Raw genomic sequence first — 13,391 nt, 5'->3', positions numbered from 1 at the left:
ACCAAACAACACACGCCTAAGTGCTATCGACTGACGTATGAAAATACATTTAATTATATTGTTTTTCGTTCCTTTTAAGCACCCAACCAGAATATGCTTTATACGTTATTTGTTTCCGTGACTAACGTCTAATCTTTAGCGACCCCTTCCCTTATTATTTTAGGGGGAAGGGTCCAATATAGCCCTGAAACCCCCAGTCCAACATCACTAAATTAAAATAAACTTTTTATTTAACAAATTTCCAAAACAAACTTTAACCAAATTGAAAATGATTGATTATTTCCTAACTTATTTAGTTTTTACCTTTTGTGTTTTGGTAAAGCGAATTTTTCAAAGAAATGACAAAACTTTCACAATTTTTTTTATGTAAAAAAAGTTATTTGCCTGGTAGAGACGGACGTTTGCGTCTTTCGTACGTGCAGTACGATTCAGAATTGTTATTATTATCTCTTTGCGTGTTATGTGCTTAATGTTTATATCGAACTCTACTAGATGGTAATGAAACAAATACTTCATTTTCCCAAGTGCCGTTATAATATATTGATAAACGTTCTAGTTTAATATGATTGTTGTATTAGTGTGGGCAAGAAATTCAATGAAGGAGTGTTTTGTTTTGGGCCAAAATACTACGTAGAAACCTATGAAATTTTCTAATGTCGTTTTCAACTACAGCTTCGTAGTTGTTTTAATAAATTTTGCATTCTGTTTTATACGTTTTTATCAATTTAAACATTCGTTTCAGTGAATTAGGCGTTCTTCCTTCAAAGCCGGCGCTACACAATCCCTAAAGAAATCTTCGTCCCCCCTAACCACCTTCGCGGAATAGTCGGGCGGAACTCCCGAGACGCGTGGCGCCGGCTTTAGATTATCATTATTGTTACTGGAGTTATATATCAAAAGCCAGGGCGTCCTAACTATTCTCAATTACGGGTCATTGTTTTGAAAGAAGGCTGCGTTAGACAATTTGTCAAGGTCTAGGAAAAACGTCCGAAGTAATTGAAGACGAGGAAGAGAATATAGCGGCGCTTGAAATCACTCGAGACATCAGAGTTGGTTTGTTGGATCTCGAAATTGTCGCAACCCGTTATTGAGTACTTGTTTATTTTAAGTTTGTTGAGATATTCGAGGAACTCTGATACTTTGAATTGATTTTCAAAATCAAAACAATATTTTTAATCAACGATTATGAGGTGCCAAATTAAATTAGTGGTAAGTGTTTAGTTTAAACGGATTGTTTTGCTTCGGAATTAAGTGAGAATTAGCAAGCCGCTGAAAGTCTACAGAACTCTATAAACGTTTAGCGATTTTTAGGATGATAGCGTTGTAGAGATATGTATGATTGAAAGAGGTTTGAGAAAGTTCCCTTTAGGTAAAACAACGGTGCGATTGATAACTCTCCTTACAGGTATTGACGCTTCAAACATTACTGGTCTTAATAAGTAGCGTACCATCACGGACTTTGTCAAACCACATCTCAGCATTCGAACCCATCTTTATCGCGTCGCGATACGTCACTTACTCTGGCGAAGCCAACCAAGTTCTAATTAAAAACGTCGGGTTCGGACCCTTTGGAGCTAACGCGGTTGTAATTAACCTTAAGAACGTTCCCGGAAGTGTCAGAGGAACCATCAATCTTCGCCTAGATGGCAGTGACCGTGAAGTTATATCTCCACCAATCTCCGTACCGACCAGCGCCAAGGTTGCTATCAACGTCTCGGCCTTGCTGACCCCCAACCGGGGACTTCATGATCTTTACATATCCCTACCCAATGGCCTGAATCCCTCTAATATCGTCTACATTGTCTTTTCTTTAATCGAGAATCCGAAAATTGGCAGATGGTACTTCATCTTGAATGACCATAGTGGTAAAGCCTTGTCCGTTGATAAGGATTCGCCAATGGGATACCTGGTTCAGAGAACGTACGTCGGAGGGGCCAATCAACAATTTCGATTTGAAGAGTTCAAATCGGGAAAATACAAAATTGTCATTCGGAACAGCGGTAGAGTTTTGCAGAAGATTAAGAACAGAGTGCAAGTGGCTGATTTTCAAAAATTTGACGATCAGTTGTGGAGAATCAAGCCTTTCAGTGACGGCACTCTGAGGCTGTTCGACGCGTACAGCGAGTATTGCTTGAAGATATGGGAGACCAATAATACGGCCGTTAATTTAGATTACGCTATTTCCGGACATGACGCCATTGAATCTTGGTGGGTCATTCCTTGTTGAAATAGAGATTTTTTACGTGTCCGTGTCTTATAATTCAAAGTGCCTATCAGTAGTATCATAAGGTCATAAGCTCATAAGATATGTTCCATGGACTTTGCGTAACAACGCGAAAAATGTATTAATTACAAAAATTAATTAAGGTACAACCTTAATTTTATGTTGTTTGCGAAATATTTTAAATAAATATCGCCAGAAAAATTATGTCTAATCATAATTAATTTTTTAAAATAACCACGAAGGGAGAGGCAAGGACTGTTATCAGCGTAAATTACCATGGAACCATAATTTACCATAATTTTATAAAACTTTTTTTCTGTTTTTATGGATTTATATACTTATGTATTATATACTTCTGATTATACTTTGTTGAAAGCGAGGTTCAAGGAGGAAAAAGCTTCCAAAAACCCCTACCGCCTCCCATAGAACCCTGATAGAACTTAATGTTAATTTTGAGTTCCTTCGGATTTTCCGCCGATAATTCAAAAGTCACACAGAATTTTACTATACCACGCGCTTGTGGCGCCATCCCACTGCAACCAAGGGAACTAAAAGAAAAGGCGGGAAATTTGACGGATTTAAAGAATACATGTAGTTATACATTTCTTATCTAGGCTTCGAGATGGCGACACCATCGCGTGATAAACATGGTAGCTGTCCGTCCGACGACTCTGACCCAATGTTTTCAAAAGTGTCCGGACTCCCAAGTACCCCAGGTTTGGTAGTGTCGTGGTCAGTCAAAAGTTCGAACGTTTATGTTTTCTGGTCATTTGACTCATTCTAAATAAACTGATCATTGAAACTAAAGATGGGAAAAAAGAAAGGAAGTGTTAATTTAGGTAGAACCTTAATGAAAGATAAGAGGTTTCCTAAACACGAATCAGAGAGTTACGTGAGTACATCATTCCTAGGCCTTGGCCATGTTTATGTTATGCCAAAAACACGTGTGTGGGTTAAGTAATCCCAGTTATTGGTAACTCAAAAATCTGGGAATTTCTTCATTTCGTTCGACGAAAATTTCAGCGTCACACCAGCGAATTGAACGATGGATCAGATTGGGCTAAATTAAATTTAAGAAGCGTTACTGAACAAACAAACCTTGATGACTTTCTTTCAACTGCCGAGCTTGCTGGCACTGAATTCACTGCCGGTAAATTAATGTCTTTTGACACTGCAGTTGATGCCATTTGGTTGCGAGCTTGGCGTGTATAGTTGTTTGAAAATTATTTTTCAAATCAACATAGAGAAAGAAAATGTTAAAATTATCGCTGCTGATGATTCAACCCATTTATTGAGTGATAGGGATAGAAAAGATATTCAAGAGGCGCAGGAAAAATATCAGAGTTGCGTTAGAATACCTAGAAGGTGATACGTCAAGCTTATTTTATATTAATCAAGCTTATAGTCTGTAAAATACTTTAATAATTGGGGTCTTAGGCCTAAATGGGATGAATCAACAACTCCGGAAGTTTTAGGAGCCATGGAAAGGGAGTCTTTTTTAAATTGGAGACGTAGTTTAGCAGAGTAAGACCGAGTAATGAATAATTTAGTTAAATATTAAGATAGCTAACGTAAGATTTATAGACTTCAAGAAAAAGAACACATACTTATGACACCGTATGAGAAAAACCTTGAATTTTGGAAGCAACTGTGGAGGGTTGTGGAAAGAAGTGATGTTATTGTTCAAATTTTGGATGCCAGAAATCCCTTATTGTTTCGATGCGAAGATTTAGAGGAATACGTTAAAGAAGTTGAATCCCATAAAATAAACGCGCTTCTTTTGAATAAAGCTGATCTTTTAACAACACAACAAAGGTTGTCATATCTTATGAGTTATCATAAGTTTTCTGTCCAATCAACTTTGCAATTTCTAACAGAGAACATTGGGCCGACTATTTTGAAAAGAAAAATATCCCCGCTGCATTTTACTCCGCTCTATTAGCTACTGATAAAGTGAGAGACGTTTAGAACCCCAAATTAGGATGGAAAAAACCTCAATAATTCTTTATAGGATGAAGTTGAAAGTCCCTCATCAAGTAAAGATGACTTTGACGAATCAGGGAGCAGCGAAAGTGATGAAGGAGGTGACGAAGCTGATGACGAGGAATCGGAAAACTCGGCTGGCAAAAGTGGCAGAGCTAGAATTGCATCAGTAGCCACGACTGAAAGTTCAAAGGGAAAAATATTGTCAAGAACGGAGCTGGCTGACTTTTGGAAATCAATTCAAGTTGAAAAGACCCACACTCCTAATGTTTTAACAGTTGGTTTGGTGAGATAAAACTAGGCCTAAAAGAAGCTGAATTCGGTAGTTAAAAACTGGGTTAATAGGTTGGATATCCAAATGTGGGTAAAAGTTCAACAATTAATTCTCTATTGCAAGAAAAGAAAGTTTCTGTATCGGCAACTCCCGGTAAAACAAAGCACTTTCAGGTTGTTTAAAACTAAATTTGTTCCAATCCAAGCAATTGTTGAATAACCGTCTTATTTATTTCATAGACGCTTATGTTAAACGACGATTTATGTTTATGTGACTGTCCCGGTTTGGTTTTCCCATCATTTGTGTCCACTAAGGCGGAGATGTTGCTAAATGGCATCCTTCCCATTGACCAAATGACTTATTGCGTCCCGCCAATCGCTCTTTTGACCAGTCTCATTCCCAGACACGTTTTTGAAGAGAAATACGGGATTGCTTTGTCCCAGAAAACGGAAGTTCAACAACCAGATGAGAAATGTACAACGGAAGAGTTGCTAAATGCTTATGGATGTAAGTATTTAACGGAGCTTTAAATTTCTTTAGAAATGAATAATTGTTTGTAATTTTAATATAGATGCTAGGGGTTTCATGACGCAACGAGGCCTTCCTGACGTGTCCAGAGCGGCCCGGTATATTTTAAAAGATTTTGTCAATGGGAAATTACTCTTTTGTACAGCGCCTCCGACAGTGGATCAAAATGAGTTTCAAATATTCCCTAAACGACTTGATAAGGAGGCGCCCACTTTGACGCCGGCGCAATTAAAACTTTTGAAAGTAAGCCTTGAATGATACAAGTACTTTGAGAAACGTGTCCTTCAATAATTAATACTTGCATTGTAGCAAGACAAGAGAGCGGTGAAAGACATGGAAGAAGCTTTTTTTAAAAAAGTATAGTCTTCACTTCGTATTTGTTAGTATTATAAGCATACTCGGCCTATTTTTCTACTTCATCAGTATTATAAGCCTACTTCCCCACATTATTTGGTCTATTTTTGACCTAATCCTTGATGGGTACATTGTATTCCCACCCAAAAATCGCACTGTAGATAAATCTACACGCTCACAAAAAAGTCAAAGGTCCGGCAACGGGGAAAGTTGGCGCCGCCTCGGACACTTCAACTGACAAACCATGGAAAAAACACAATAACCGAAACAAGAGGGAAAAATTAAGAAGAGTTTATTCCGAACTGGACCAATAATTGTTGGGGGGGAAATAAAATTTACCACCAAAATCAATTTGTTTTATTAAATAAATTAATAGAATTGTATAGTGTGTAAAATGGGCCTTTGCGATTTTGCTTCAAATTCTTGAATTAATTCGTCTATATCGTTGTCCAAATCGTCTGATTGAGCCATCTGAAATTGCGACAATTAATGCGAAATTGTCATTAATTAATTTCTTCAGATACCTTTACCATTTGAGCCATTTCACAAATTAGAAATGCACCAATTGTAGCTTCTTCATGGTTATCTTGAATATCAATGTTTATTATATGCACCGGTGTATTTTCCTTTGGACTTCTTGCTGCCAGTTCTAAAATTTCAAGGACATTAGTACACCGATGATGGGGGGGGGAGGAAGAGGCGCGTCCTACTATTCCACCCCCTTTTTTTGACGTCCCACCCTCCCAGAGCCGTTCCACAGTTAACGCCCCTATTTCTCTCCGATATCGCACCCCCCCCCCGCGTCATCCTTGATTTGTATTTAGGGGTAGGAGGAAAGGTCAAGAAACGCGTAGGCATACTCTATACCTTCCACTACTTGATCATAAACTCTTTCCTCTGCTGTAAATATTACATCAAATACGTCGTAACAACTTTGAAATCTTTCTGGGTGAGACTTGATTCTGCGATTTCTGTCCAGCATGTGTAGGATTCCATTTTGCGTGTATCTAATTTATTAAACACTAAGGACCTTGTTCAATGGTGGGGGGTTATGTTACATTAAAGAAAGGATACAAGGATTTATCTTTAGTTAACAAATCTTGGTACATTTGTTCGTAAGAGACGTTAAAATCGTATATATTTGGTTTATCCGGTGAAGATCCTGGAAGTTTAACTTGGTTTCCCGAACCAAACGATCGTACCTTAAACCCTTTTTTACTAAGGAAAGCGTGCGCTTCCATGCTCCTGTTCTGATTGCTGGAACATATTACAGCCACCCTTAGATCGCTACCCATTCTTTATTGAGATATATTATACAATTTAACAATTAAACTACACGATTCATTATTAACTAATGTTTAATCGCGTTAAATTCTTTTCTTTCCTAAGAAGCGTCCCAACGCTTTTGGTGACGCTAAGCCTGTGTATACAGTGACAGTAGCAGACTAGGTAAATTTTGCACTCGGCATGTGGGCTGAAAATAAGTAGTCAACTCCCAAAACTCCCGACTATGAGAATCTTAAAAATACAAGGAAGGAGGGGTGGCATTCTCATTCGTGATTTACGCGTCCAACTTTGGACCCCTGACGGGAGTCCAACTGCAAAAGTGACAGCCAAGGGGTCGAGCCTGTAAAGGCATCTTCTCCGCGTATTCCTTTAATCGGATAATCCATAGAGCAGCGGCATGGCGGCATCGTATTATAAAATGGCGGCGGCGGGGACAAGTAGCATTAGACACGGCTCTGCTTGGGTTCAAAGGAAAATGAATTTAAGACCAGTTCATCGCGGATGTCATCTAATCACCGACGAAGTGATGAAACAGGTTCCAGAAATACATCAATTCGCCGTAGGATTCTTTCATATTCAAAGTACGCACCTTACACACCTAAACCTATTCTAAGCCTTGGTCACGCACATAAGTCATAAGCTTTTAAAGCTTAGTTTACACTGATCTTGTTATCATAATTGTATACCTAATCCATAAATAATAATAATTACGCGTCATCAATCGTTAAAAATGATATTGAAATAGCTTCTTAGTAGAGTAATTCCTTCATATCGTATCCTAACAAGGAAGCCATTTTGTATTCCTCCTCCCCCCCTGGTTATTACCGCGTACTGTTTGTTATTGGAGACATTCCTTAGAGTAATTCCTCCAAATGTCATTAATTAATTCACGTATACCGCTCAATTTTATCCACTAGTTATGCACACATCAGCTAGCCTGGCACTAAATGAAGTAAGTTGCATTTAATTAGCGCAAATTGTTATAGCTGCATATATCCACAGAGTTTAGTCAGGCGCCCTGCTTAATGTGACGTATATTTAGTTAATTTACATTTGCAATTTCTTTCCGCCCAGAATTGGGACCCTGATGTCAGGTAATTTTGAATGCAAAAAAAAGTAGCAAAATGTATAAAAATGAGCGTCAAATCTTTCATATTTGCAGAGAAGATATGGAAATGTTCCTTAATAGAGTTGTTCCAGAGGTACTTAATAATTAGTTTTAATTACTGCCCGACGACTCTTAAACACTTGAATATCTTTTCTTCAGACCCTACCTTTCAGGCATTCTTGCGAAGGTCCAGATGATATGGTAATTGTCACGATACCATTTTCCAAATTCAATTCAAGAGTATAAAAACTGATTGTACCGGAGCTCAAATTTTTTAGCCAGCTCATATAAAAGCGTGCTTCCTCGGGTCAAGTTTGACCATTCCCGTTACGGATGGTAAACTAAATCTCGGTACCTGGCAGGGAATTTGGTTATGTGAACATCGGAATAGAGCAGGTATTTTCACAGGGTGTCTTAATGGTCTTTTGTCTTTAGCTACTTTTTGAGAATGCATTCACGAGTTATTTCTTTGTTAAAACGATTTTCAGGTTCTCGTAAAGTGGTGGTAACGCTAAACGGAGCGTTGAAAGAGTGACGTGGTGGTGGTGTTGTTGTTTCTTTCGGGTTTTTGGGGGGGGGGGTTCAAAGGTCGTCGGAAAATATCATTAGATGGATTTAAAAGAAAAATAATAATAATTCTTCCATAACAATGTTGTCTCACCGTCACGCTCTATAGTTATCAGCGACTCATTTACCAACACAAACAAACAAACAAACAAAAGAATATTAACAATAATTTCAAATATAATTGCGTATTAATTAATAAAAATAACCTACTTTTGTTTTTTTTTTTGAAATTTGGGAAGAAAAAAAATCTCCACTGCCAATAATATAATACGATCCCATAATAATAATAATAATAATGATTACGAGGCAATCAGGCAGATTTTAATCAATAAAAATGATTCTTTCAGCTCTTCTAAATCATATTTTATAGGAATATTTTTAATTAGTGCCAAAATTTAATGAAATTAATAATAATAAGGGGCTATAGTTGTGGATTGAGAAAAAAAAATTGTTACTTGAAAAATATGTCTAGGGAAAATGTTAAGGAAATGTATTTGTTTATAATTTGATACATATGGCACTTAAGAGTCTATTAAGCAACCAATTAAAATGTTGCGCGTGTTGTAGTCGGAAATTTCCACAGCGAATAGCGAAATTTCTTCAATTACGAAAGATTGTAGGAAACCTATTCTTTTGATTGGCTTTGTAGTCCATTTAAAGCGTTTTTCAAGGTAAGGCGGCGAAGAACGTCATCATAATGACGTCATGATGATGTTCTTCAAATAATAAAGCCGCAAAAAAGTGTAAACACAAATGTAAAAGTGGCGCGATACCAATCTGATAGCGGGGAAGTATGTTAATTAAGCCTTTGCATTTTCCCGGGTTTCGGCACCAAAATTTTCATTCCGCCCTATCTTGCTGGTAAATTTTTTTCTCTAGTTGACTTTTTTTCTTCACCTTGTTTTCGTTCGCGCTTTACGTTGGTCTTAATTGGCAAAAGAAAATATAATCGAAGAATTTCGAAATATTTGGAAAATATCATAATAAATTGCCTTCTAGAAGTTCTAGAGACGTGAATAGATCTCGAGGCATAAATTATGAAACATTTTGATACACAAACCAAAAAAGAATTTGGAGATCTTTATTGACAATAAGGTTTTTATAAAACGATTGCAGCCATCCTATAATTAAATTAATTAATAAATCGCTCGCTTCAAAGCAAACCCCGTTTCACGCGAAAACGGGGATTAATCATATCCCTAAAGAAAATATAGGTAGATAACCGTAAAAGTATTTCTACCGCTTCAGTGTATGTCGGTTTCATTTATAAAAGGGGACGAGAGAATTGCGTAGATCTAATTAACTAGTTCAGGATCGTCGTGAGAATTTTGCAATTAGATTCGTTCGTATAGTGTCGAGAGGTGATTGGTTAGGTGCTGGTGGTAATTTTGAACGCAATGGGAAGTGTATCTTAAACGCGATTGGTGACAGTACGCGGTGTTTTAGTGATTTATGAATGACGGGTAGATTTGCGCACGGTTTTCGGAACTACCCTTAATTTTTAGTTACTGGCCATCTGGAAAATAATGAGTGTAACTAAGAGGAAATTGTACCATGACGACGATGTGTCTTGAACACTCGATACCGAGCTCTGGTTACGTCAAACTGGTCTGTTTGGTTTAGTAACTCGCGAGAGCTAGCCACAAGCCACCTGAGCGTGTGGCCTTATGAGTTTATGGTTCCTTTATAGATTTACTGAGATATATTTTCGGAAATGATTTAGGAGCCCTGAAATTTTCGATAACAAAAAGTTAATTACATTTTTCCCCATGCCCAAGCTTTTAGGCGAACGATATGGTACTACTGTTCTTTTATAAGTTCGTTCGTAACACTCATATCCATTTTTAACGCTCTTTACCCCAAAAAAAAACACGACACTGTCATTCACACCCGCGGTTTATTGTCATCAATATTATTACATTCCATTGTTGCGCTAAAATATTCCACACTGAGCTGACAGTTTCTTACATATTGTTAAAACCCAACTTCAAAACCAGTCATTACGCTTGAAGTGAATAGCGTTGTTTGAAAGCGTAACGATTGCGTGGCGAAGTGCTGCCAGATGTTTTCCCACGCTTCGTACTGTCAGTTGTTCAGTTTGTAAAGTCACTTTTGTATAAAGCTGTACATAAATATATTATCTACATAGTTCAATTATAGCTCTTCTATACACTGAAGTTCGTTTTTTTGCTCAAGTATTTGTATAAATAAATAAAATAAATAAACAAACAAACAAACATTCCCAATGGGATAAATCGTAAATGAAACTTAGATCTTCCGTCAAAATAGCAGTATTCGAAAATTAAAAATTGCCAAAAACAAAATATAAAAAAAATAAAGATTAATAAAAATTACCCAAATTTAGAAATTTTTCAAATTAAAAACGAAAGTCCGATTTGCGAGTTGTAAATTTTTATTGGAGGGAATTTTTTTATCAATAACGACAGATCAAATTCCGACGGTTTGTTCATTAAAGGGAGAGTGAATTGTCAGCCAGTTTTTTAATCAAATTAATTAATTAACAAAACTTAAAATTATCTTTTAATTTTATATGAATAATAATAATAATAAAAGTTTTAGAAGTTGACGTGCGAAACCTAACTATCGGGACATTTCATACTCCCTTTAAATGAAGGTCATTTAAGAGTTCGACATTAGTATTTTCAGCCAATGAAAATTACAGCTTTCAATCGGAATTATTAATAAATAAAAATAAAATAAAGCCAAATTAATAAAAAAAACTTTAAAAACTAATTCTATTCGAAAGAAGCGAAGTAGAGAGTTCTTTCGTTTTTAAAATTTAGCGCGCACAAATTTGAAAGAAAAATAAATAAACCAACAAAACAAACAACACATTGTCCAATATATACGAAATTGATCACGGTGTTATTATATTATATAATAATCGGGAAAGACGGTCACCTAACACTGGACCATTTAAAACCATGTTTTAACAAAATGTTTTAAAAATCTTGTAAATTTTACTAAAAACAAAAATTCAGCCACATTGGCGGGCGTCGGAGAGTTTTTTCTAAAAACATTTCTAACAATTGATTGGTCAAAAATTCTATCACTAATTCTGTACGCAACGTGTTTATTAAGAAAAATAAACAACAAACATCTGCAATGACAACATTTTCACGTTTTTCTTTACGTTACTTTAGCCAGAAGTATATAACCATTAGTAACGTATGCTTACGACTATGCTATAGAAAACTTTATCGAAACAGGAAGTAACAAATCGGCAACAACTGTACAATTTCCAATACGGAAATGAATCTACTGACCTAAATGCGTTTGTCAAATATTTACTGTTGATCCAAAATCCAATTGGTTAGAGATTTATCTTGGCCAAATGATGGAAAAGCGACTTGCGTCGTTCTATTCGTAACGGCTAGCAATCCAGTTAGACAATTGCAAAGTAGTTTGAACATTCACCATGGTTTAGGAACAACATCCATTAGCGTGGGTTACTTGGGTTCGACCCTGTCATTTTTCGCGCTACCGTCTTTAGTGGCGGGAATATTGGGTCATAAGTGGACCATTACCATCTGCATCTTTGTCGTTTCTCTATGCATCCCCGCTAACATTTACGCGTCATGGTACACGCTGTTACCGGCTAATATTGTCGTCAGTACCGTGGCGGGAATTGGGAAGGCTTCCCAGAATGCTTTATGCGCCGAATTGGCGGATGCCTACGCCTTGTCGTCCAATATTCCCAGAGATAAAGTCTATAGCGTAATGCTTGGCTTGGGAAGTACTTTATCCAATTCCGGACTGATATGGGGAAGCGTAATTTCATCGGAAGTTCTAAAAGTAATAATCCTAGAAAGTAAAAATCCCAGTATCCTCCAATCGATTAGTCAGAATTGTTTTCCTTTAAAAGTATTTCAAAAGGTATTCCGAAGAGAATTCAACCTTTGTTTACGATGGAGACTCGAAATGCGGCGCGCGATTTGAGGACAGAGAATTCGAAAGTAGTTCCTTGTTCTTGAAGCCGTCCACGGGACACTTGGCCGTTTTGTTCGGATGTTTCACTTCCATTGGGATTTTAAGCAGCGTGTTATGCGGACTGTTTCTTGACGCAACTCCAGTCAAGAAAGTCGAAACGAAAGAGAAATTGGCTTGCAAGACGTTCAAACTGTTCCGCGATCCAAAATGTTTTCTATTATTCGCTAATGATTTTCATCGAGGTCTAGTGAAACCATTCGTGGAGTCCGAATTAACTAAAGTGAGACGCGCTTAGTACCCTTATTATTCTTTTAAGAAACCACTCGTTTCAGGCCTTTGTCACTTGTCTTCTTGGGGTCAGCTACGTCGGTCTCTTTATGATGGCATACGGAATTACTTTGAGCCTTTTCTGCCTTTTGTTCGGAGTTCTTTCCAATTACGTTGGAAGAATTACTGTCAACGTTTTTGTGGCCACTCTCGAAATTGGTCTTTTGTTGCTGACCATGTTCTGGAAAGAGACGTCTGACCGCGACCAAACTGTATGGGCCATTCTTACGATGGCGTTAGCTTGGGGAATCGTTAGTGCCGGGCAGGACTATACATTCAAAGGTAATGATTCGATTCAAGTTTTCCCGGGTTACATCAGTTGTATAATTTCAGTTTTGCATGGAAAACTGTTTCCGTCTGAAGAGAAGGATGCTTCGTACGCCATTTATTTACTCGGAGAAAACGCGGGGTCAATGGTTGAAAATGGTTACAGTTCTTCGCTGTCAGTCTTGACGAAAATCTACATACTTTTTGTTTGTAGCTTACTTTCATTTATTTGCTACTTATTCGTGGAGATTCCACTATTTTTGAAAGAAAGGATGAGGGTTAAAAGCATTTCGAAGGAATAGCGATGGTTGTTTTTTATAATATCTTTCAGAAGGTATTAAAGTCCTATATTGTAAATGTTTTCGCTTTCGTGTGGACTTGATACTCTTTATTGATTAAATAACTTTACAAACACGTTTTTGAGACTTTTTTATTTACTTAAAAAATATTGAATATATAAGTTTAAATTTTTTATTTGGTTGCAATGTTGTAAGCTTTTTCGGTTGGTTTGTCGCGATCTA

At 37.0% G+C, this 13,391-nt stretch overlaps 4 protein-coding genes across 4 annotated transcripts; 3 read left to right on the top strand and 1 right to left on the bottom strand.

The window, feature by feature from the left end:
• The first annotated feature begins 2,892 nt into the window (after nucleotides 1-2,892).
• Ns3 (nucleostemin 3) lies at nucleotides 2,893-5,710 on the top strand. The gene is made up of 12 exons (XM_089865995.1): nucleotides 2,893-3,116; nucleotides 3,248-3,374; nucleotides 3,469-3,589; nucleotides 3,662-3,748; nucleotides 3,809-4,039; nucleotides 4,102-4,177; nucleotides 4,236-4,493; nucleotides 4,553-4,654; nucleotides 4,721-4,988; nucleotides 5,053-5,252; nucleotides 5,319-5,366; nucleotides 5,525-5,710. The coding sequence occupies exons 1-12, from the start codon at nucleotides 3,033-3,035 to the stop codon at nucleotides 5,675-5,677; spliced, it is 1,755 nt and encodes a 584-aa protein (XP_089722121.1). The 5' UTR covers nucleotides 2,893-3,032; the 3' UTR covers nucleotides 5,678-5,710.
• Ssu72 (Ssu72 CTD phosphatase) lies at nucleotides 5,639-6,811 on the bottom strand. The gene is made up of 4 exons (XM_089866007.1): nucleotides 6,438-6,811; nucleotides 6,231-6,370; nucleotides 5,894-6,012; nucleotides 5,639-5,834 (listed from the first exon to the last, which is right to left on the bottom strand). The coding sequence occupies exons 1-4, from the start codon at nucleotides 6,656-6,658 to the stop codon at nucleotides 5,733-5,735; spliced, it is 582 nt and encodes a 193-aa protein (XP_089722133.1). The 5' UTR covers nucleotides 6,659-6,811; the 3' UTR covers nucleotides 5,639-5,732.
• A 93-nt stretch (nucleotides 6,812-6,904) lies between these two features.
• Nucleotides 6,905-11,458, top strand: LOC149702222 (uncharacterized). The gene is made up of 7 exons (XM_089866011.1): nucleotides 6,905-7,231; nucleotides 7,568-7,602; nucleotides 7,725-7,744; nucleotides 7,813-7,852; nucleotides 7,918-7,959; nucleotides 8,037-8,154; nucleotides 8,247-11,458. Exons 1-7 carry the CDS (start codon nucleotides 7,048-7,050, stop codon nucleotides 8,291-8,293), a joined length of 486 nt encoding a protein of 161 aa, XP_089722137.1. The 5' UTR covers nucleotides 6,905-7,047; the 3' UTR covers nucleotides 8,294-11,458.
• On the top strand, nucleotides 9,880-13,286 carry LOC149702221 (N-acetylglucosamine transporter UNC93A-like). The gene is made up of 6 exons (XM_089867086.1): nucleotides 9,880-9,933; nucleotides 11,556-11,620; nucleotides 11,664-12,141; nucleotides 12,212-12,556; nucleotides 12,609-12,885; nucleotides 12,937-13,286. The coding sequence occupies exons 1-6, from the start codon at nucleotides 9,880-9,882 to the stop codon at nucleotides 13,170-13,172; spliced, it is 1,455 nt and encodes a 484-aa protein (XP_089723212.1). The 3' UTR covers nucleotides 13,173-13,286.
• The last annotated feature ends 105 nt before the right edge of the window (nucleotides 13,287-13,391 follow it).

This window comes from Phalangium opilio, unplaced genomic scaffold (assembly GCF_054372755.1).
Source record: "Phalangium opilio isolate 3A_F unplaced genomic scaffold, DU_Popi_V2 ptg000017l_1, whole genome shotgun sequence".
NCBI lineage: Eukaryota > Metazoa > Arthropoda > Arachnida > Opiliones > Phalangiidae > Phalangium > Phalangium opilio.
This window is presented reverse-complemented; position numbering and strand designations above follow the sequence as displayed.